The sequence below is a fragment of the Neopsephotus bourkii genome, unplaced genomic scaffold (genome assembly GCF_033783945.1).
Source record: "Neopsephotus bourkii isolate Nb327-2 ecotype Australia unplaced genomic scaffold, CSIRO-AGI_Nbou_v1 NB_1060, whole genome shotgun sequence".
Classification (NCBI taxonomy): Eukaryota; Metazoa; Chordata; class Aves; order Psittaciformes; family Psittacidae; genus Neopsephotus; species Neopsephotus bourkii.
Genome location: NW_026901548.1, coordinates 446738 through 469803, shown reverse-complemented (window position 1 = coordinate 469803; position 23066 = coordinate 446738). Strand labels below are relative to the sequence as shown.

Here is a 23066-nt window from a genome sequence, read left to right as displayed (position 1 = left end):
AAGGCACATGGTCAAGACAGAGGAGGCAGAGGAACCACCTCTGTGGCTGCTGCTGCCTTCGGTAGTGGGGCTACCAGCTCTTAGCCATCGTGCTCTGCACAAACAGCACCAGCTCACCATGGGCAGTTTTCCAGAAGACAGCTACCGGCTGGATTTGTGCCTCCTTTCCCTCACCAGCCTGTCCTCAGGGGGAGCAGAACAAGCACATGCTCTGCAGCGAAGCCCACAAGAGGGGCACCTCCTGCCTCTGCTTTGGGGAACACTAGCTCTACCCAAGCTGCGAGGACAGCACCACAGCAGGACACATGGGGTTACAGCTCCTTTTTTGTTGCTGATTCCTTTCATTTTCCCTTGGTTTGCTGCGAGCGTTAAGGACGGATATGAGACAAGCCTGAGACCCCCTCACGCCTCTCCAGCTTCTGACAACATTCACCCTTCACAGAACTGAGTAATGAACTGACACAAAGCCTCAAGCATCACTGGCAGCAATCAAGTTCATCCCAAGCCACATGCTCAAGAAAGTCCAGACAAGGCCAGGAAGATGCTCCAAGGGCTGGAGCAGCTCTGCTCTGGAATCAGGCTGAGAAAGCTGGGCTGGTTCCGCCTGGAGAAGAGGAGGCTCTGAGAGACATTAAAGCAGCTCCCAGTGCCTACAGGGACTATAAGAAACCTGGAGAGGGGCTTGGGACAAGGGCCTGTAGGGCCAAGCCAAGGGGAATGGCTTGAACCTGCCCGAGGGGAGCCTGAGCTGAGCTCTTAGGCAGAAGCTCTTCCCTGTGAGGGTGCTGAGGCGCTGGCACAGGGTGCCCAGAGAAGCTGTGGCTGCCCCATCCCTGGCAGTGATCAAGGCCAGGTTGGACACAGGGGCTTGGAGCAAGCTGCTCCAGTGGAAGGGGTCCCTGCCTGTGGCAGGGGGCTGGAACTGGATGAGCTTTAAGGTCCCTTCCAACACAAACCAGTCTGGGATTCTATGACTATCAACAAAATAAAACCCATGACATTACCAGAAGTACAAGGGACTGACCCTACATTCAGTCCAGCACAAGGCCCTGTGGTTAAGACTCCACAGATTTCTGTTAAAGCACTTTTCCAGGGAGAGAGGGGAAAAAATAGAAAAAGAGAGGAAAAAAAAAAAGGCAACTTCAAAAGCATGCAGTTTATTTCTGCAATGCTTGATGTTCATTGAGTCACACTTCAGTGCTCAGAGCCATGAAAACACTGCTTTTGAGGTGACATTTGTAGTTGCCTCATTACTCTTTTCAAAGGAGTTTTGCATCAGAGTCAGAGCTTCAAACAACAGACCCTACAGGAGTAAAATAACTTATTACCAGCACATGAAATGGAATTGCCAGAAGTGCTGATATCAGAAGGAAGTGGCAAGCGTGCTCCCAGCGGCAGGAGGAGCCCTGAAGAGGCGGTGATGTGCTGTTCCCTCCCTGCAGGCGCATATCAGACACTCACCATCCATCCACCTCCACCACAGCAACAAGGAGGATCTGAAGCACACCCACCTTCGTGCTCCTTTTCAGTCGTTCCAACTTTCTTTATCTTTTTGGGGGATTTCATGAAGAGAGGAAAGATGGTTCTCAGGCCCAGAATGTCAACGAACTTGTGGCAGTTATCGGTGCCCTCTGGTCCGATCATGGCGTGGTCCAGCACCTTCAGGGCACTGCTGCGGGAGATCTTCTTCTCTCTGAAAAGAGGCAGGTTGGGCTTTTCAGGGACATGAGGAGCTTTGGACCACGCTATGTTAAAGAGACAGCATGGAGAGGGAAACGGGTATGACAAGGGAAGTACAAAGAGCCCAAGCACAAGCTCTGTGAAAGATTTTCTTCAAGCCAAACCATTATATTGACAAATATTCTTCTCAGAACTGTGCCTGAGAATATTCTCTTGGTTATTTCTTTTTTAATGTCTTTTATTTATTTTTATTTTCTATTTCATTTTTATTTCATTTTATATACTTTACTGCTATGGTTTTATTTTCTTATTTATTTCCTGGCTAGGGAAGAAGTTATTTCCTCACCACCCTGCAAACAGCAGCACAAAGCAGCAATGGAGTTGGGTTGGGTACACAAGGCACATACGGACACACCAAGATGATCAGGATTTAGATCTAGTAATAACTCAATCCAATAAAGCAGTAAGCTTGGTAAGCAGAGCCTGGTGGTCAGCTGTAATGAAGAAAACCCCATCTCCAGAAATCACATGTGGAGGGATGAAGATAGGGTTCTGGGCTATTCTGGTTTAATGCAGGTTAGCTCTCGCACTGCCACTGAGATGTGCTGCAAGCACCGTGTGCTGCTGGGAGCCAGTGAAGCTCAGTTCAAGCCCAGAGCGGTGCTGGAGGGAGCTCAGCACCACCCCTCCCCTCCACAGACAGCTAAAAATAAAGTACTTCTGAGGCCAGACAACGTAAGAGATGTTTTCAGGGGAAGCAGCTGCATATTGATCAGCATTTAGGAAGGTTGCCGAGAGCTGATCTCTGGAATATGCAATGGTTTAAGTTCAGGCTTTTAGAGATCAATAACTGCTCGACTGGACTGTCTCGAGTTGATTTTATTTGAAATATTTATTCTGCCAGAGGGCAAGCAGTTTATCTTGGTCTCATCTGTGCTTATCGATGTGACTTCCAGCTGCACACTCAAAGACAAGTACAGGTGAGTGTCACCAGACAGGGAGTGACCTCAGTCTTCACAGGGGACCCCAAGTCACAACTTTATTTGCTAACCATGGTTTTTGTTCTTTTAATACCCCTACATCTGAGAGAACTCTCGTGGTGCATTTATTTTTTCAAAAGAAGAGGTAAGAACATCATTTGGACTTTGCACATTAGCATAACACAATTTCCCACTTTTAAAACATCAGATTTCCTGGAAAAGCGCTGCATAAAATGGTTCTGCTTAATTAACCACCAGATTTAGTAAAGAGACAGTCTAAGTTTCCACAGGGTCATTAGGAACAGCAGGACAAGAAAACATAAAAGGATTTTAATGTCATAAAAAACATACCCTGGAATGGCTGGAGCTGGATGGAGCTGCCTGTCCTCACCCTGGCTTTTCTGCACAGGGCAAATGATTTTCTAGTGTGAGGAAAAGCAGCTGAGCAGCCACAGAGCCAGACCACGCTGCCCAAGTGATGGACATGGCCATGAGCTCCCTCCGCCACATCCGTCCCTGAGCGCTCACGTGCTCCCAGTTAATAACTGGGAAAGCCACACATCATTTTCCCTATGCAACAGAGAATCTTCCCCCGGGAATCGAGTGGCTGCTTCTGCTCCAAACCTTAACACAATTTAACAGCAAAACCAATGAGCTTCCTGTCACTGTGTGAGGAACTGACACTACAGCCTGGGCTTCTCTTTTGGCTCTGTAAGGTAAACTGCAGTTAGGTTACCAAGGCCGAGGGGCTCTGCTCTAAAGACTGCTTCCTGACCTAAAAGCATTAAATTGAATTTTATTCCATGTGACATTTTATAAACTTTCCACTGGTGGCTCCCACCTTGATAAACCACCTCAAGATTTATAAAGACACTCCATAAAATAAACCAGCCTCCGCTGCTGCAAACATGCAGACCAAATAGCGACATACACCCACGCTCTCCCCCTCCTCCAAAACCTCCTGCTTCATTTCTGCTGTCACAGGCCCCATTCTGCTCAGTCTGGGGTCTCCCAGAGCCCTCTGCTCACCTCCTGCTTGGTGAAGCCCTGCTCAGGACACTGATTGCTATGGACATGCACGTGAAGCCCATCACCCAAACTGTGCTCATTTTCAGGTGTTATCACCATCTCCCATAAACCAGCAGAAGCTCTCACAGCACAACATCCCCTTGTACTGTTGGCCACACATTCTAAGGCCACCATAGCAGCAAACAGCCCTGTTTCCATTACTGCCCACAATAGTCTCTCAGGCCTGCTAACCGCTCAGCTGGAAGATGCTCAACCTCCCTGCAGGTCTGTGGGCAGGTCCATTACTAACAGAAGAAGCTGGGCAGATGGATCAGGCAGCATGAGATACAGAATGCTGTGTTCTCAAAGGCAGTAATGGAGATCCCAGCCCAATATCTTTATTCTCACGCAGCTTATCTATCTCCCATCACATCAATAAACTTTCAACTTTGCTTATTTGTCCTTTCATCTGCACAGACCACGGTACAATGATTAACCACCTTCAGAGTAACACCAAAAAGTAACAGATCTCTGCCCCCAGCCTTCAGAGGACACCGACAGCAGAGAAAAATACTTGTGCCTTGTTTGTGGGTGAGGTGGTCAATCACAGCAGCGTGGCACTGCTCTTCTGCCTTGGTTATCAGGAGGGATCAAGAAGACACAGGAGCAGAATACTCCCGTGCAGCCCCAGATGACAGCTACCACAGCTCCCTCCCCACGTACAATACCAGCCTGCTGTTCCCAGTGCAGAACTGCCCAAGAGAAACTGAGCACCTCAAGGAGCTTTTACACATCCACCAAGAACACTCCAGTGACAACAGTGCTTAACAGAGTTAACAGCCATCTAGCATCTTCTGGCTATTAAAACACGTAAAAAACCCACAAGCAAACACACTGCAAACCCTTGCAGAGTCAGTTCTCAGGCACTTGGCTTTGTCTGGTGGTTTGAAAGCTCCAGAAACGTGCTCTGTGTCCTCACCAAAGTGCTGTTTGCTCAAACACCCAGCTAAGAGCTTCAGCTCTTCTAATCTACATCAGGTAAGTACAAGAGTTAAACAAGCCCATCGACTGTCAGTATAGCCAGTGCTTATGGGCAGCACTGATAGAAGCTTCTAGAAAATATTTCACAATTTGTTTCCTTTTATTCCCCACTGTCACTTTACCACCCCCATCCATAGGTCCCAAAGCATCCCAAGACTGAGGTCTTGGATACTCCTTCACTAGACAAGCTGCTGCTGGCAGTTCAGTCATGCTTTGTCCCTCCTAATCCCTTTGCAACTACTGGTGGGGAGAAAGGTATCCAGGAAGAAATTTTCCTCATCCTAATTTTCCAGCTGGGATCCTGGTGCAGAGAGTGGCAAACAGCAAAGCCCAAAACGGGGAAAAAGCCATTAAAAACTGAATGCTGGTCCCACCCACATGGCAAAACCGCCAAGTCATTAGTTCTGCAAGGCTGGCTTAGCAGCTTAGCGCTCAGGCAGGGGGAGCCTTCCCTCTCGGTCTTAGTTTTGGAGCTTTTCTTTAATTAGCCTCAAGAAAACCCAGTGTTCCTGTTTGAATAATCCACGTTTGGTTCTTTCTTCAGTTCCCTGCTGCTGCACATGAGCCAGCCGCACGCTGCAGGAACACAGCAGCTCGTGGTGGCATTTGCCAACCAAGCCCACAGCCTGGAGGAATCCAGCCAGCAGGATGGGGCAAGGGTTGAGGAGGAGCCCTGGTGACTCAGGGTGTGACAGGATACACACAAGAGAAACAAACACCTGTGCCCACTTCACAAAACCAGGTTTTGTACCAATACCCACAAAAACCGGAGGACACAGAGCACAGCAAAGCTTCAACTGGCAACAAAAGAAAAACATTTTCCTAGAGACATCCAAAGGTTCTCCCTCACAAGGGTCTTAAATCCTCAGGGGATTAGTGGCCTGACCCATGGCATTCTTCCATCTGGGGGTCTGCCCCACTGAGCTGCACAATCACTTTCCTGAGGCTCCGCAGTAACCCCTGTTCTCAGGAAACAGGGCTAAAGACAGAGTGGAGCTTATGTCTGAGAAGGTTTGACTTACACGCTGGAAAGACAGGCAAATATGCTAACAGAGAAGTTGCAGAAACAGAAAAACACAACTAGCTAGCCAGAACATGTGCTGGCATGTCAAAGGCAGGCAAGAAAACCACAGTTGAGGGTACCTCAGCATCAGGTTCATCAGCTGTAGACCCTCGCCCTTCAGGAAGCGATCCCGGTTGGAGCTGAGCATTAGGCAGGAGCAAAGGGAGTCAAAGAGGTTCTCCATCATTTCCTGTTCTTCAGCTGTACCAGGGTTGTGTCGTTTAAACACCTACATGACAAAGAAAGCAGAATTACCTCAAATGGAGGGCCCACTGCGGTGCACACCATTGCAGGGCACATGAACATCTTCTATCACAAGCCCTCAGCATTTGATGTGCCCAAGCCAGCAATCATACCCATCATCAATGCACTCCCTCTTGTAACTCTGCTGCCCTGACCCCTTACTGACTAATGTGTGACTTAAAGACCATACAAGCCTTCAAAGGTAAAGGCAAATTCACCACTGGCAGTTCACAGAATCACACGGATAAGCTCACTACCAGAGAGCCCCTGGCTCAGTCACCCAGGGACGATGCCACCAGTGAACAGAAAGCACAGCAGTGCTTCAGCATCTCCTGCCTGCCAGGCCAGTGCTACACCCAGAGCCTGCTCCACCTCCTCCCACCCAGCCCAGGAGCCTCCAACGCGGAGAGGACGTGCGTGAATTACTCACAGATAACTGCTGAAGCAGCACATCGATCCCATCCAGCTCCCCAAGCAATTCTCTGTTGTCTAGACGGAGGAGGGGGAAGGGGAAAAGAGAGAGAAAAATGAAGCTAACTGTCAGATTTTACAGCCATCTAACACTGATACATCAGCAAACAAAATCAATACGGCCTGACAGAGTACAAAAGCCGCAGAGAAGGAGAGGATGCATGAGTCTGCAGGAGAGCACAGCACAGGAAGAGCTCAGCAGAGGATGCCAGAGGCAGAGGAGTGCTGCTTGGTCAGAGAGAAGCCTGGCTCCCACCCTACCAGGATACTGATACCAGGGCACGTCTCACCATCGTTGTTCTGGAGCAGAATAGCCAGCACCTCACTGCAGTACAGCTTGTTGGCGTCAAAAGGCATCTTTGCCTGTTGGTGAAGGAGGAACAAGAGACCCATCAGGGCACAGCACCGCTTCACTGATTTCAAGAGCACATTAATCAAATCCCCAAGTGTCTGGGCAACACTTAAACCAAATACAGTGAGAATTTTGCAGCATGCCCGTGACAAAGCAGCAATAACTGCCTCCAGGCTGGGGGTGTGCTCACACACAGGGGAAGGAACAGCTCTGATCCCTCCCCTGCTGTCCTACATGAGTAGGTTTGACCAAGTTGGCTCACACCCCCCAGCACAGTATAACCGTGAGGTTATATGAGCATGTTGGGCTCATCCCTATTCTGAAAGGCTGCACTGTCACCAAAACCTGAATTTCAGACCATACCTCACAGTGACACAAACTAGAAACTGCAGAGTTTGACAAGGGTTGTGATGTGCCAGTCACTGAACATGAGGTGGGTTTAGCCTGCACAGTCACAGCACTTCCATTTCCTACGCTCCCTCCATAACTCAAATATGTTAACAGAAATCATAATGAAACCAAACTGCTGAATTTGAAGAAAAAGCAAAGACGCCTTCAGCACCACATCCTGAACAACCTGAACATCCATTTTTGGTGGCACCACACGGAGGAACCCAAGCTGTGGTTATTCTGTGCTCCACAGGCCCTCAGCCTTTCAGCTGCCAGTGCAATCATGAGGCTGGCAGCAGCACAGACCTTCCTGAACTAAAATTACCTTCACTTTTAGGGTTTTGAGCAAAAGGAATACAATTATGCTAGTACCTGTAGTGAGAAATTATAGGTTATTTTGGCTAGCAAGTACATGAGGTGCACAGAGGGGCATCTGCACACTTACAAAGCTGAGGAAGCATTTCTGTGAATCAGAGGCCTTTAACCATAAAGACATTAAAATATAGAAGTGCCAAGGCCTTACTAACAGGGTTAGGAAAGGTCAGAATCTGTTTGCTCTATTTCCCTCCCTAATTCTGAGACAGCTGAACTGCCCATTCCTTTCCTGCAGGATTCTCCAGGGAACGTTTAGGCACCTCTTCACCCAGGACAGAGCAGCTCACTTTGCAGCTCACTGCCATAGGATGCGAAGAGTACTGAAAAGTCATTCTGAATTCAGAAGGCAGTTAGAGGAGTTCAAAGAAAAAGCCACCAGCAGCAGTTAAACAAAGACTTGAAACTCAAAGAAGTGTTAGAAACACAGGCAGCACAGGCATGAAGTGTTCTGTGTTAGTTCCCCCGTTCACTGCTTGTCAGCTTTTATATCCCTACAAGTCTCAGCCACAGACCAGAAAGCCACCATACAGGAATCAAACCAACAGAAAAGAAATGCTGTAAAACATCAAGACAAGACACAATTATGTTCATTTAAACTAAACCACAGAGGACACAAACCCCGATTTTTGCCTTGCTATCCTTAGCTTGGCTTCTGCAACACACACACACAAAACTGGCCTATTTTACACGGTTGTAAGCTCATTCTAACTGATCTGGAAGAGGAACTCACCTTCAGCCTCTTGAGCAGCCACTGCATGAGGCCCTGCTGTGCAGCCTCTGTGCACATCTCCGGACGGAACTCTGCCATGTTCTCAACGATGGCTGAAAGGAAAGACACAACACAGGTCCCCACCTGCAGCTCTGGCCTGCATCAACTCTGCTTTGCTGGGGCTGCACCACTCTCCTCACATCTTACTCAGAAAACCACCTTTGTGCTGAGTGAGACTTTGACTCAGTTGTACAATACCCTCTGTTTTCACACTGCCCACAGAGCCCATCCTCAGTGTGACACCAGCTCCTACTGGAGGGAGCCCAAGACACTTCCCAGTTCTCACTGCTCAGAACTAAACTAACAGGAACAGCAGCAGTAAAACTTCCAAACCTCATGTTTCCAGTCGTCCTCATTCTTCCAGTCCTCGGGAGATGACAGTCCCAAATTATGGTCTAAATGCTAATAACAGCCACGCACTGCAAAGCAGTTACTGTGCTGTGCTGAGACTGGGGAGAGGTAATGATGTACTTACAGGAAATGCAAATGTTTTACTATCTGGAAGTTAAATATATTGCTAAGACATAAACAGCTCTTGTAACAGAGTGAGTAGAGCTCACAGTAAGAACACAGTAAATACAGGGCTGTGGGGATGTCCTGGTGCAGCTTGAGCTGTGCAGCAGCACCTCCCTGCGTACCCGCTTTGGGAGGAGGCCCCTTACCAGCAGCCAGGCACCGAACACTGGCACAGGAGACAAGGCTTTGCCAGAAGCTTCAGTTGTGCTTGAAAAGCTGCACTGGGTCCTCAATGGTAGTGCTGGGCAATTCAGAGGGGAAGGAGGGAGGGAAGGAAGGGGAGGGATAACCCACCCCCTTTGTACAACATCGAGAAAGAAGTGACAGGCAACAGCCACTTACCCAGTGTGTTGTGGACACCATCAGCTTCCTCCTTCACACTTTCATCCAGGCGCTCCAAATTCTGGACCAACAAGGCCACAACCTGGCCCTCCACCTGAACACCAGGAAAAGAGAAAAGCTAAGAGGTGACTGAAAAAAGAGGAAGCTGAAGGAGAGAGAATGGAGGTTTAATAATAAAAGTCAATAAGCTGTACTAAAGCATCCTGCCAGGCACAAGCAGAAGGCATTAACAGTCTTGCTCTAAAATCTCTGAGGAAACAAAGGAATCACTGAGTAGATCTGCTGCTGTGTTTGCCCTAATTAATTAAACAACTTTTGTGTTTCAGATTAAACAGAAAAACATCTGGAGGAAAACATGCACCTTGTCACAGTCTTGTTTCCTGAACCAGCCTGATTGATTCATAATCCCTCGCAATGCCAAGTGGGAGGCGCTATGGGCAGGCTGGCAGCCTTTTGAGCAGCTCCATTTTCACCGGTTACACTGGTTTGCCCTTATTTCTGTTCTATCTTCCACCTCAGGGGGTACAGAAACATGAAGGATCGATGCTCACACACACAGCCTCAAATCCAGAAGCTGAATGGTCACCAGTGGAAGCCTCCCTTGGTCTGAGCAAGTTGAATGTTCCAAGCAAGCCAATGAGACCCAGAGTTCAATGTCAGGAGCAGGAACCCACACCTGCAGGTGGGGCCTCCTCCCCAAAAAGCCATCACAAGCAGTAAGTGTGCTTTTAAGGCTGCAATTGCACAGAGTCCACCCTGACTTTGGCTAACTTTCCACTGCAGACATGAGCTTGGGAGAGTTAAACAAAATAACATTTCCCATTCTAATTACTAGCTTTGGGCCCAGTGAACACACGGAAGCAGTACAAGTACCAGCTGGTGTGGAAGGGAGTGCAGCAATCTTCCCAGATCCCTACAGCATTACACCCACTTTCTTCAAAGAAAGAAAAAGTCACCTCAAAAGCAGAGATCTAAACACTTCTCCCAAGATATGCCTGGCCTGTTCCTTTCAAAGAGGACAATAAAGCCTCTAGAACTTGGCTATTATCAATGACAAGGGAAACAAAGGAGGAACTTCACTTGATTTACTACCCTGCTGCACATTGTACAGAAATCTTCTCCAGCAGCCCCTCTCCATCTCATCATCCGCAATCTGCCCACGAAGGAGAGTAATTACAAAAGCCCAGAGGGCAGCTGGAGGAACACAGCTCAGGGCCACTGTCTATAACCGCTGGAGGTAACACTACAGGGACTGGACACAAAGGATTGTAGAACAGAGCAGCCAAACAAAGCAAACAAAGAAAACCCCTAATTCCCACTCTTCCGATTTCAACATGATAGTTATAGAACAAGACACAGCCACAGAGATTCAGACAAGCACCACTAGCCAGCAGGAGCTGCCTAAAGGCAGGACCCACAAATCTCAGGCTTTGGGGGGGCATCACTTCTCCAGAGGGCATCCTCCTCCTGCATCCAGCCCAGACGCCACGAAAAGGGGAAGTCTCCCACCATAGAGGCCAAGAGGCACTCCAGAGGGTTAACCAGGCAGGAGAGTGAGCCATGCAGCCTCTGCTGCACATAGGTTGTCTAATCTCTGCACCAAAAAGGATCATGGCCTTTGAACCTTCCTCTACCTGTAAAATGCATTCCCCTGTTAAATGAAAACTTGTACTTCTTGTTAGGAAAACCACACACCCTCCCTATAACAAGATGTTCCAGCTCAAGCACAGATCTGGGGTTTGAAAAAGGAGTTTCTGGGTAGAAGGCAACTGACTCCTGTGCAAGAAGCCAGACTGAAGGCTCAGGGTGGCCCCGTTGTCCTTCAGATAAAGATCAGAGCCTTGCCATGAACTTCAGCTTTTCACGGGTGAACAGGTCACCCCTTCCCCACAAGAAGGAAGAAGAATGCAAATGAAGCTCAGCAGGACACAGTCCAAGGCACAAACATCACTTGAGGCTCCCTCCCCACACAAAACAATCTCCAGCCTACGCAGGTTCTGCAATATGAGCGTGTTCCTTCCAAAAAGGAGTCCTCCAGCAGACGTCAAGCATTGACATTCCTGGAGTTCACAACTTACCAAAGCATCTATGAGGACTTCAGCTCCTTCTTCACTCTCATGGAGAGTATCAATGTCTGTCAGCTCCTGAAGCAAGTCTACCACTGCTATGGAAACATGTGCCAGGCGTTAAGGACAACTGACAGAGGGGCAGACACATTTAATACCTAAGGCAGATTGCTCTTGTTTCGGCATGCTCCCAACATGATCCAAAACAAGTGGTAATACTGCAGCAGTGGGCAAAGGAACACGAGAGCCAAGAGCACACAGAATGCATCAGCATAGTCCTTGAGAGCACCAAAGCCAGGAATCCCAACAATTAGTGGTAAAGCCAGATGTGACTGTGCTCACTGCATCAGGCAACATTGCTCACAGAGAGCTGCCTGTCCCAACCCCGAGTAACCCATGTCTAGGTGCTGCAGAAGACGTGCAGCAGCAACACCACCGTCTTTAACCCCCCCTCAACCAACTCAAAACTATCTGGGCATTTTCTTGACGCACAGGACACGTCTTGATGGACAACAGAGCCAGGCTCTTCTGAGAGAGCTCAGCAGGCAGAGGAGCTCGCCCTGCTTCTGGGAGGGAGCTTCTGTGAAAGCTTCCAGTAGGAGTATCTGTTGTCCTATAAAATTTAGGAGATAGAAAAGCAAAAACTCACTTGAGACTTTCCTGTCTTTCATGACTACGTCTTGCTGCCGATCATCTTTCATTCACTTGTGCTGTATAAAACTGCACGAATCGTTCAGCAGACTATTTGCTCCCCCTGGACATTGCTTTTGTCTCCTTGCATTAGTCCCTCAAGCCACCACATTTAAATCAATCTGAAGAGCCATTTGTTTAGGTCTCTCCTTGAAGAACTCATTTTTAAAATCCTTTTCTATTTGTTTTAACAAGAAGTCATTAGAAAACTTGAGCTGAATCTGAGTTTTGTCTGGATGCTCTACCTGACAGCGTTTGTGCCCCGAACACAAGCAGTGGCACATGGGAGAGGCACTACTACAGCCTGTGCCCCGCTTCCAATGGGCCTGAAAACACTGCAGCAGTTTCACAACAAGAAATACACTTTTTGCAGACTCCCAGCCCTGCACTGACTGTCAGGCAAGCTGCAAACCCAGTAAAAAGAGCTCACAGTGGAAACCGTGACAAGTCTTTGACAGCAGCAGTGACCCAAGGACATGGCTTTTCATGGCTGACAGAACACAGTGAGCTCCGTTAGCATGCACCCCAGCCACGGAGCAGCTCTGTTATTCCAGAGTTCATCTCCTCCCTGTGAATGAGAACTTCTGTGTACACTTTCCCATTACACAGAGACACAAAAACCTGCAGTGCCTGACAAGAAATACCTCTGAAACGCTGGCAGCCATGAAGCTGGTCATGCACATGGGAGCTTCCCCTGGGACAGCAGTAAACCCTTAACAAATGCTTATTGAGAGTGACTCCATTCCAGATCACAGATAACAGAAGCTGTGGTGGCTGGTGTTTTGAAGGGACCAGCATTCACCACACCAAGGCTCAGGCAGATGCCAGTCACACACCCAAACACATAAACACTCTTTCTAATATGAAACAATACGCCATAAAATATTTATGTTTTGGTTCCACCTTCTGATCACTGCCCCCACTTAGGAAGAATGAATGATGGATGCTTAGTACATGGCACTAAGTAAAAGGGCTAAAAACGAAAACCAAGACCTGTGCATCAGACCACAACATTTAGCACCAATGGTCCTTTAACACTGCCTGTTTCAAAACACATCAGAGGAGCTGGGAAGTGTTATCTGCTTCTTCACACAAAGAAAAATAAAGAAGAAATCACTTTGCTAAGGTCATGAATCAATAAAAAAGGAAGAAGAAAAGCTGCTGTAGTCCCATGTCTACATCTAGAGCCCTTTCTGCCGGGCTTCACTGCTCCCTCCCTCTACCAGTGCCTGTCACAATTCTGTCTCCCACATCTTGTCACAATTTTCCAGCTTCATTTACTGCAGAATATGCCACAAGCAATACAGGCTGAGCTCTGCTTTTAAAGGCTGCCCAGCGGGAAGCCAGGCATAGTTCAATCTATTGGCTGAGCATCAAGGCACCAGCACATCCAGAAACTGACACAGTTATTGTTCAAAGCTACCAAAGTCTCTGACAGCATAGACAGAAAACTCTCCAGAATGTCCTCAGGTGGTCAGAGGCAGAAGGGATGGGCACACAGGGACTGGTTCAGCAACACCAGAACTAACTGAGCACGGAAATACCTCCGGTATTTCCGTAACTGGAGGGCCTACTCAAACCTCAACCTCTGGGCACACCAAAGCAAAGGTGTGGGCACATTAAGAATTTACCACACCTACAAGCCAAGGCGTAGCACTGCAGTGAGGGAGCCCACAGCAAACAGCTGATGGTGTGACAGCTCAGCCTCAGAAGAAAGGGACAAACTGGTTCTCTTCTCATCGGGGCTGTTCCAGGCAAGGGTTGTTCACAGTTCAAGGAGCTGCTAAATCCACACCTCAGCTCTTCCTGTGCTCTCATCTGCCCACACCCTAACACAGCCACTCACACCTGGATGAAAGGGTCATAAAACAAGAAAGGAGAGTAACAGCATTGGAAAAATGCAGAATCAATATTACTTGAAGAGAGAAGACTTTCACTTGGACGAAAAAAGAAAGAAGACAAATTCAGTGTGGTGGGAGAGAAGAGAAAAACATGGGAGCCTGTAAGCGCAGGATATAGGAGATTACAGCAAAGCCTGTAGAAAGCCTCTCTCATGAGAGCTGCTTTAGCAGCCAAAGGATATCTGTGTTGTCATGGCCCAGCAGCCCCAGGAGGGACTGCACCGCGTTGAGCTCCACCAGCAGGTGATACAGGTCCGGCATTGTGGCGATCACATGCATCTCCTGGATGATGTCATTTAAATCCAGCTCGGACTCCATGAACCTGGGGAGACACAAACATGGTTAGGGAAAAGGTGCACGAGGTGTGTTCAGTGCCCAGCACCCTCCAGGAGATGCCAGGCAAGACATGGCAACAAGTCTAGTTTCAAATACAATTTAGAACATGGTGGTAACTGCTGCTACATGAGCCTTGTGTAACTAAAAACATATGTACAGTCAAGAAATTGATTCAGGGCTGAAACCTAAAATCAAAGGGAAAAGGGCAGCAGGGGATGAGCACAATCTTACTTCTCTGGATTATCAGGAAACTTGATCCGCAGCTCCTGATTTTTGTAGGATCTCTTCTCGAAGGTGAGAATCATCTTCTTCACTGAACTTTCATCCAAAGGTTCCTCCTAACCAAATCAGAGAGAGCACGAAACAGCTTGGGATAGCTGTAACAGCTGCCCAGAAAACCAAGAGCACAGTGATGTGGTGAGACCGTGGCCTGGCTCAGACCCTTCAGGAGCAAGCTGCCACCCCAGCAGTGTCAGAAACTTGCCAAAACCCCCACGCTGTTACTGTTGGTTGTGGATTTACTCCAATTCGGACCTGAGCAAGCTCCTGAGGGCAAAAACGTGTAAGTCAGATTGTCATTAAACCAGGATTTACAATGGAAGGAGCTTGGAAAAGAACCAGAACTGCTCCTGACCCTTTCTGACCCTGAGCATCAATGAAAAAGCCCAAACCAGCCCTGCAATGGCTCATCTTCCTCCCACTGCTCTTCCATAACCGTTATTACCAGCACCATCAGCACCTCTTGAGGCGTTTTGCTTCTGATGTACCAGAGTGAAGTTCATAACCATGGACGGTTTCTTTCCAGAAGCCCATTGGGCTGCTTCCTTTCGCAGCTCTGCATTTAACCACCCCGGTTTATGCTCTTTGTATTTTCCTCACTTGGATAAGTTTCACGGCTAGTTTCACAAGGAAAAAAATAAATCAATATTTTACTCTAGTACTTTCTATTTTTTTTTTAAGTGCTTCTGAGGTGTTTTTCAGTTGGCAACACACATTTACTGCCCAGCACTGACAGAACTCCAGCTCCCGCCCCGGCACCTCAGACACACTGCTGGTATCTTCCCTGCTTCATGACTTCAGTGCACTTTTATTAAAACACTGCCAATACAGATTCCTTGTGGAACCTCTCCCCTCTCCTCTATTTGTTATCTTCAGTTAATTTGCATTCAGTATTGCGGCGTCCCACAGATTAGCTCCCTTCCAGCAGATTCCATGCTACAAAGCACATTTTAATGGTGCTTACATCAACTGCATTGAAGATAATAAATGAGAGACTTTGGGTCTAAAGGAACCTTAGAATTCAGCCCTTAAGATGTCTGGATGAGTGAACATCCAACTCAGCCAGTCAAGAGGACCTTGTCTGAGTCCATTCATCTCACAGGAGCTGACCCATACAGAAATCCTGCATTATCCCTCGCTATCAGCAGCCACTGCCATGGCAATAGCTCAACATCAAAAAAACAGGGAGCCTTTCAGAGAGGAAGGCCAGCAATGCTGTGTACAGAGAACAATGATACTTTACAAAGCTACATGATCCTGTAATGGTGAATATCACTTGGGTTTTTATCAAACAGGCAGCAGGAAACAAATATCTTCGAGATTTATACCAATCCACGTGTCACATTTATAAAGTGATCTTTTCCCTGGCCCTTGGCAGAAAGGCCAATGCTGCATTGGATTTCTGTCTCCAAGGCTTGAAATCATTTACCCTTGACAGCTGCCACCCGCCCCCTGACCCAAGACCTTTCCTGCACAGCAGAATGTTATTTGCTGCTGCACAGCTCCAGAGCGGGGAGGTGCTGCATTGCTGGGGCACTGATGAACAACAGTGAGGAAACAGGATCAAACACAAGCTGCTTCCTAAAAATACGTTTTAGAATGCAATTCCAGCCTAAAGCAGAGATTAGGCTTGAAAACTTTCCCTTCTCCCTTCCTCTTGCCCCCCCCTTAAGCCCTCAGAGAATATCTGTGAGAAGCCCTGTCTGGAATTCATGAACACTCCATGGGGCAGGGAAGTAAAACCGTAACCTCAAGCTGCATGAGGCACGTGGAAATCACCCGTTGGTCTCATCACCTGCACGCCAAGAAACGGAAATCAGAGAAGTGATTTAGTGTTTGCTCCTGTCCCCCAGGACACTGGTGATTTACCTCCTCCTCTTCCTCCTCGCCATCCCTCTCAATTATCTGAAGGAGTTTCTTCTTCTCATCATCAGTTTCCTCCAGCGCAGCAGACTCCTCTTCCCGGTGACGGCCGTGCTCCCGCGTGCTCGCCTGCTTCCGACGGGCTTTGATTTCCTCTTCCTCTTCATCACGGGGCCTTTTTGTCCCTCTGTTAGGCTACAGGCAGGGAAAGAAGAGGAATGAGTACAAGTCCTTGCAAGGCAGAACTCCAGTATTACAAGGCACACCGAGGAAATTCTTACAAGCTGCTTCAAACATTTGCTTACACAGCACTCAACAGCTCTGAAAATGGGAAAGGAAATTAATTTAGTGAAGTGGAACATCACATGGGCAGATGAATGCCTCTGCCAAGAGCTGTGTCAACATCCTACCTTGTTTGATCTATGAACACCATTCCCAGGAAAACATCTCCGCAGGCAAAGGCTACAGCTTCCGAGGCAGGAGTCCAGCCCCAGCCACTGACCCATGAGTTTGGCCACAATTCCTATTTCATTGTCAAAATTAAAGGTAATTTGCCAGGGACAAGGAAAAAGTCCATTAACCCTGATCCTGTGGTTTAATTTAGGCAAAAACGGATGGCAGTATTTGCAATAGAAGAAGAAACTCTCCCCTCAAGCACTACAGGGATATTAAACTTGGTGTGTCTTATTTTTCTGAAGGACAACGAGGCTGGAACAGAGCAGCCCATGCTCTACACCTACAAGAAAACAAAGCTTAATTCTTTACTATTTGAAAGTAGCCTGTGTGTTAAGAACAATGACCACAGGAAAAACACTTTGACTTCCCATCACTGCTCATAAGGCATTCCTGCTGCAATCCCAATCCCGACATGCACACCGCAGGCCAGCTCCAGCTGCTCCTCTGCACATCCCAGGGAGCATCCAGCAGCCATTTACCTCCATGGAAAGGAAAAGCCAGCAAAGGAAAGCTCTGCTCCCAGGAAAACCCTGCTCTGGGAGAGATGTAAAACAAAACCCAAAACCCAACCCAACAAAAGACTCCACCCAAACAGCACGCAAGTGCCCATGGCACCCAGAAGGTCCCCAGAGTGCTCATGGCACCCAGAAGCCAGCCGGACCAGCCTGGCCACCAGCTGGCTGTCTGCAGGGTTACCCAGTTACCACCACTTCAAGGAGAGGCAGAATCAAGTTTCTGCTCCTGATTAGCACAAATGGAAGCTCTCGGTGCTGGCCCTCAGCTAGACCTGTTCAAACCTATTATCCATCTCCTTCCGCCCTACATCCTCTCTGCCATTTCCACTTCCATTAGGGACAGAACATTCCGGACTTTAAACTCTTCTAAAGTGCTCCCATGCACTTTTAAAGCAGTTACTGAGCTCGTAATTCAATAGCTGGGAAGTAGAAGCATACCCAGAGATTCTTTGAAATGAAAATTCATTTGCCAGAAGGGGTTGGGGGAGGGGGGTGGCTGTTGGGGCTTTTTTTAAAGCAAATTCCTATTACTTCTCTTCTAGGTACATTAAAGTCTAATTTCACACAGATCCATTTAGAAACAAATGTGTCATTGTCAGCAAGCAGGAGTTCAAACCCTCCCCAAGCAATGAGCAACCCAATAAAGAGAAAGAGAAAAGGTGCTCTTCTAAAGGGAGCGTCTAAGGAAAAACCTGTGGTAAATACATGTTCCTTACTCAGTGCCCTTAGAGACACAAAGGTCCCTGCCCTTCGCCTCACTCAGTAACAGCCAGTTCATCCCAACCCACCCCGGACAGATCAGCATTACACAGAGCGACAGAAACAGGGAACCCTGAACCCTCTAGCAAAAGGCCCCACAAGATTTGCCCTGGTTGCTCTGTGTCCAGGGGTCACAATCTCATTCCACGCTCATTTCTAAGCATTAAAAGAGGAACAAACCCCTCAGTGAGACGTGGCTGTAAAGAGGGACCAGAGGGGTGCCAGATGCAGTGAGGGACCATGGGCAGGGGCTGCATCACCCCAACAAATCTAAATTAAAACTCCATCATGACCCCAAGCCATCTCCTCTGAGCACATCCTCAGCAGCAGCATTTACACCCGGCCTCAGCCTCAACTGCTTTATCCTTTCTGCATTTGTGCATTGTTAGGGGGAGGAATCTTCTGTCACACATCCCAGGAATCATTATGATAAATTATGGAGCTGCCCTGTGTGCAATTATTAATGCTGCAACAGAGCAGCAATAGGCAGTAATTGAATTCCCAGCAAACACATTAAGTGGGCATTAAGGTTTTTCCTTCCGTTATTGATGTTATGCAAAACCTCACTCAGAATATTGCTGTTCTCCAGCACTACTGAAACCAAGAACAGGGGCTGGAGGGAGGCACCCAATGCCTGCCCAGCTCCCGTGGTCAGGGGCTGCTGGTTCAAGGTGAGCATCAGCCTCTGCCCATTGACTCTCCTGAGGACTGGCACCAACCAACAAGAATTAAGCACATCCATGGCTGTGCTGACACTGGTGTACGTCCATAGAACCACAGAATCGTGGAATGGTTTGGGTTGGAAGGGAGCTTAAATCTCACCCAGCTCCAACCCCTGCCACAGGCAGGGACCCCTTCCACTGGAGCAGCTTGCTCCAAGCCCCTGTGTCCAACCTGGCCTTGAGCACTGCCAGGGATGGGGCAGCCCCAGCTCCTCTGGGCACCCTGTGCCAGTGTCCCACCATCCTCACAGCGATGCTGTGCAAACACATATGTTGTGCCCTAACACATTCATTTAAACAGTGGCACAGCTTCATGCACATCTACACAAGTTTTGCTTTCTGGTAGGGAAGGGAAAGTTCATCCTTTGCTAAAAACAGAAACAACCTGGGGTTTATAATCAGCTGTGCTAAGGTGCATTTAGCAAGGAGCTGGGATTCATTAGTAAAGGCACAAGAAGAGCAGTGTGGGACTGTTTTGTTAGTTAAGCTTAATTCCGTTCCACTGAGTGCAGAGCATTCACAGTAATTTATTCCAAAGACATTTTCATTTAAATCTAACACTGATATCACCACACAAAAAGCAGCAAATATAAAAGGGCTTTAAGAAGCTGACATTTATAAAATACAAGTAAACAAAAGCTCATGACTGGTGAAGGGAATTATCTTTGTTTCTCTCCCCGGCCCAGCCATATGTGCTTTGGGGTAAGGACAGACCATAGGTGGGCACAGACCCACCCTGGAAGCACCCACTGGTCACAGCCCCTGGAACACAAGCACCCAGGACTGCAACCATATCCCAAACACAGGACAGGCTCTGCCCAGGGCCCCAGTCTCCCTCAGAGCACCAACAGCACATTAATACCAGGATTAAGCACTCCATCAGATCCAAGAACGTTGCTTAGGCCCCCAGTTGCTTCCAGCCTTCCATGAGCACCAGGCAGGTTTGGAGGAGCCTCAGTAATGGAGTTTCACATTACCGAGACATCTGCTTTACACATAACCTCGTTACTGCGAGCTCAGAAATTGTGCATGAAACCTGAAATAAATCTTCCTAAGTGATGCAGCTCCTGCAGCGGCCGCAGCGTGCCCTGAGCTGCCACAGCAGCAAGCGCTGCAGGAGCTGCCAGGGCAGGAGCCCTGAGAGCAAGCCCCGGTCTCCAGAGGCATCTTCACCAACTTCATTTTGTGTCCAGCATTTGTGACGAACCAAGCTTTGATCAATTGTACTTTGCTTGCTCTTTGCTCCTGGAACACCACACTTCCGGATGGTGCAGGGTCCCAGTGTAAAAATGGGGAACTGGTACCAGGAAAATCCAGAAATCTCAGCAAGCCCCAGGAGCTCAAACTCACCCAAGCTGAGGCAACCAAAATGCAAGTCAAGCCCTGTACTCACATGGATATGGATTATTAGTGTCAGAGAGAAGGAACCCACATCCTCCAGACTCACCCTGAGGAGTGCAGCCATGGGGACCCTGTGGGGCAGGGACCTTCCCTGCCCTGCTTTGATGGCCAGGGATAACACAGCAAAAAGGAAACTAAAAGCTCAGCTGCAGCCAGCAGTGCACCAGGCTGGGTACCAGCACACCAGTAAGTACACACAGGCTCTGCCACATGGGGCAGTGACAGCTCCATGTCTGAACCCACAAGCAGGATGAGAGGCACCAGGATAACAAGGCTGAAGAGTCAAAACCCCACACAGCTGAGCACCCCCTGCACCAGGGCACCCATTCCAGGGCAGATTTACAGGGAATGAGCCACAGCAGCAGCAATCATTGTGCCTTTGCTGATCCACAGGGACTCATCCCACTACAAACCACCCTCAGCCCATTCCCACAGTGAGCAGATGGCCCGGCCCAAGCCAGACCCCACCCCTTATCTGCTGCTGCTTCTGTTATCTGAGTTTACTAATAGTGCATTAAAACATGAGCAGTTTGTAATGATCACTCCCAGCAGCAAGAGCTGCACTGAATGCCAGCTAAAGCAGTCTCCCTTATTACTCCCAACTGGAAGGGATCTTGGGAAGAGCCAGGGTTGGCTCTGTCCCCTCCGTCCCCCGTCCCCCCCCCCACAATGGGAGACCAGACACAGGAGCCGGGCAGAACAGCAGCGATACTTAACCATCAGCTCAGACCATCTGCAACGGTTTTGCAGCAACACATAAAGTTTATGGATTCCTGAGCTTGTATAAACTGCCAGGTGCTGTTTAATTGTATTTTTTGTTGCAAGAGGCTCCTTTTGCCCACACGTGGTGCTGAGTCCGTGGCACAGTGCCCACAATCTTCCACGCCAGGCTTGGCAGCGAGGAGAACATCATCTTGATTAAGCAAGGGCACAGATCAGGCATTTAGAGAGGAGAAATTCAAAACACTGCAAGAGTAAAGCAATTATTGTGGGCTGTGCTGAGGGAAGCTGAGGAGACAGATTCATCTGCAGCAAGAGATTAAAATCAGAGGGCTGAGGGGAACAACACCCGCCCCCAGCAGCCAGTGCCACCCCTGCAGCAATGGTAAAGGAGATCCTGAACCAGCCCAGGGCAGGTAAGGGGCCAGCTTGTGCCCAAGGCAGCCTCATGGCACCAGAGAGCAGCCATCCTCCTCCTCACCAGCCCCTGAGCCTTCCTCCTCCTCACAGAAGCAGCAGCCCATCAGCCGGGAACAACACCGAGCTTCCTTCATTTCTCCACCACACACAGGTTGGACTCCTTTCTGTGGCACAGGCCCCACAGAACCACTCTGTATCCGATTCTCCTGGTGGACAAGAGTGTGCATTTCCAAGAACAACACAGAAAGGCTCCTGCTCTGCCTTACTCAGAGCCATGGCAGACACCTGATGGCTTGAAGGCAGCAAAACCTGCTCCTTCCAACTCCCGTTTCCATCTTTCAGCCCTCACAGAAGGGAATCCCATTTCTCAGAACCAGCACAGCTGTTTATCCACCTCCTGCTCCTCACTCCCCTCACCTGTATTCACCCCAACCCTAACCCGATGATATGGGAGGTCTGAACTCGGAGATGCTGAGAAATTCCCCAGACTCAGAGGTAACCTCCAACATCCCCTCCTTCCTTGGGCACCTCCCAGGGTCACCCTCTGGACACAGGCACCTGCTCTGCAGCAGGGATGCTCCTTCCACCTCTGAACACCCACGGTGTCCCCCCAGAACAACACACACCGGGGGCACGTGGGAAGAGATTCCATAAGGAATCCCGCGGCTGGAATTAAGCCATGGATCGAGTCACACAGCTCCTGTGCTGGGGTAACACCGGGCACTGAGGTACCGGCCAACGCTGCCACACACAGAACGGCAGCACCGGCCCCGGGCACTGAAACACCATCCACGTTAAAACCGGGCTCCGAACACGGAGCAGCCCCACACCGGGAGCAGAACACTCACAGGGTAAAAGGAAACTTTCCCAAGGAGGAAAACTTTCCCAGAGGCTCCGGTGAGAATCGCACGGGGTTTGTCCTGAAAGGGGGAAGAGCGAGAGCCCAGGGCAGAAACAGCGCTGCTTTTACACGGGACAGGGCCCTGCAGCAGCACCGAACCGAGTCTGCCCGGGAGAACCCATCAGCGGCGCGGCCGCGGCCCTCAGGAGCCCCGGTTACCGGCTCCCACCAGGGCTCCTCGTGTCCCAGGGCGGGACAGGCCTCAGCGGCACCGTACCGGGGCCCTTCGAGCGCGGCCGGGCACGCTCCGCACGGAGGCCCGCCTGGAGCTGCGGCGGGCCCGGCTCTACGGCGCTACCGACACCAATGCGCAGGCACCGCGCTCCCGGCCGGGGCCGCCCCGTCCCTCCCCAGCGTGGCGGCAGGAAGAGCCGGGGCGCTCCCCCGGGCCCGGTGGGCGCCACTCACCTGGTAGCTGAGCAGCTCCCCCACGTCCATGGCACCGGCCGGGCCCCGCCACCGCGGAACTGTCGCCAACAACCGGGGCCGCAGGACACCGCGCCGTAAGGCAGGGAGCAAGGGAGAGCTGGAAGCGCGCCACACTGCCGGAAAGCAAGAGGCAAAAGCACCACACCGTCGCAAAGCAGCCGGGGCTACTTATTATAGCCGGCCGAGGGCAAAGGTCACGGCGGCCTCCGCGCTCCTGCGCCAGCTGCAAGCGCGTGTTCATGTATCCTTCCGCCGAGCCCCGCGCCAGCGCCCCCCGTCCGCACCGCTGGGCCGCAGCGTCAGCGGCTGCACTCGAACCGTTCGAACGCTCAACCATTGTTTAGCGTTCGCAGCTTAACAAATGGGAGCAATTAAAGA

The 23066-nt window shown here is 49.5% G+C and overlaps 1 protein-coding gene and 1 long non-coding RNA gene across 2 annotated transcripts in view; both read right to left on the bottom strand.

The window, feature by feature from the left end:
* Positions 1 to 22792, bottom strand: part of CTNNBL1 (catenin beta like 1) — a 41201-nt gene extending 18409 nt beyond the window's left edge. The window contains exons 1-11 of the mRNA XM_061361350.1: positions 22668 to 22792; positions 16372 to 16560; positions 14455 to 14561; positions 14070 to 14209; positions 11309 to 11406; positions 9231 to 9324; positions 8334 to 8425; positions 6777 to 6849; positions 6446 to 6504; positions 5853 to 6001; positions 1512 to 1693 (exon numbers count right to left, since the gene is read on the bottom strand). Of these exons, the coding sequence (XP_061217334.1) occupies positions 1512 to 1693; positions 5853 to 6001; positions 6446 to 6504; positions 6777 to 6849; positions 8334 to 8425; positions 9231 to 9324; positions 11309 to 11406; positions 14070 to 14209; positions 14455 to 14561; positions 16372 to 16560; positions 22668 to 22697 (1213 nt within the window). The 5' untranslated portion in view covers positions 22698 to 22792. The remainder of the gene's footprint in view (positions 1 to 1511; positions 1694 to 5852; positions 6002 to 6445; positions 6505 to 6776; positions 6850 to 8333; positions 8426 to 9230; positions 9325 to 11308; positions 11407 to 14069; positions 14210 to 14454; positions 14562 to 16371; positions 16561 to 22667) is intronic.
* LOC133216720 (uncharacterized) lies at positions 20998 to 22285 on the bottom strand. The gene is made up of 2 exons (XR_009726702.1): positions 22189 to 22285; positions 20998 to 21184 (listed from the first exon to the last, which is right to left on the bottom strand). It is a non-coding gene; the product is annotated as an uncharacterized LOC133216720 (long non-coding RNA).
* Positions 22793 to 23066: the final 274 nt, after the last annotated feature.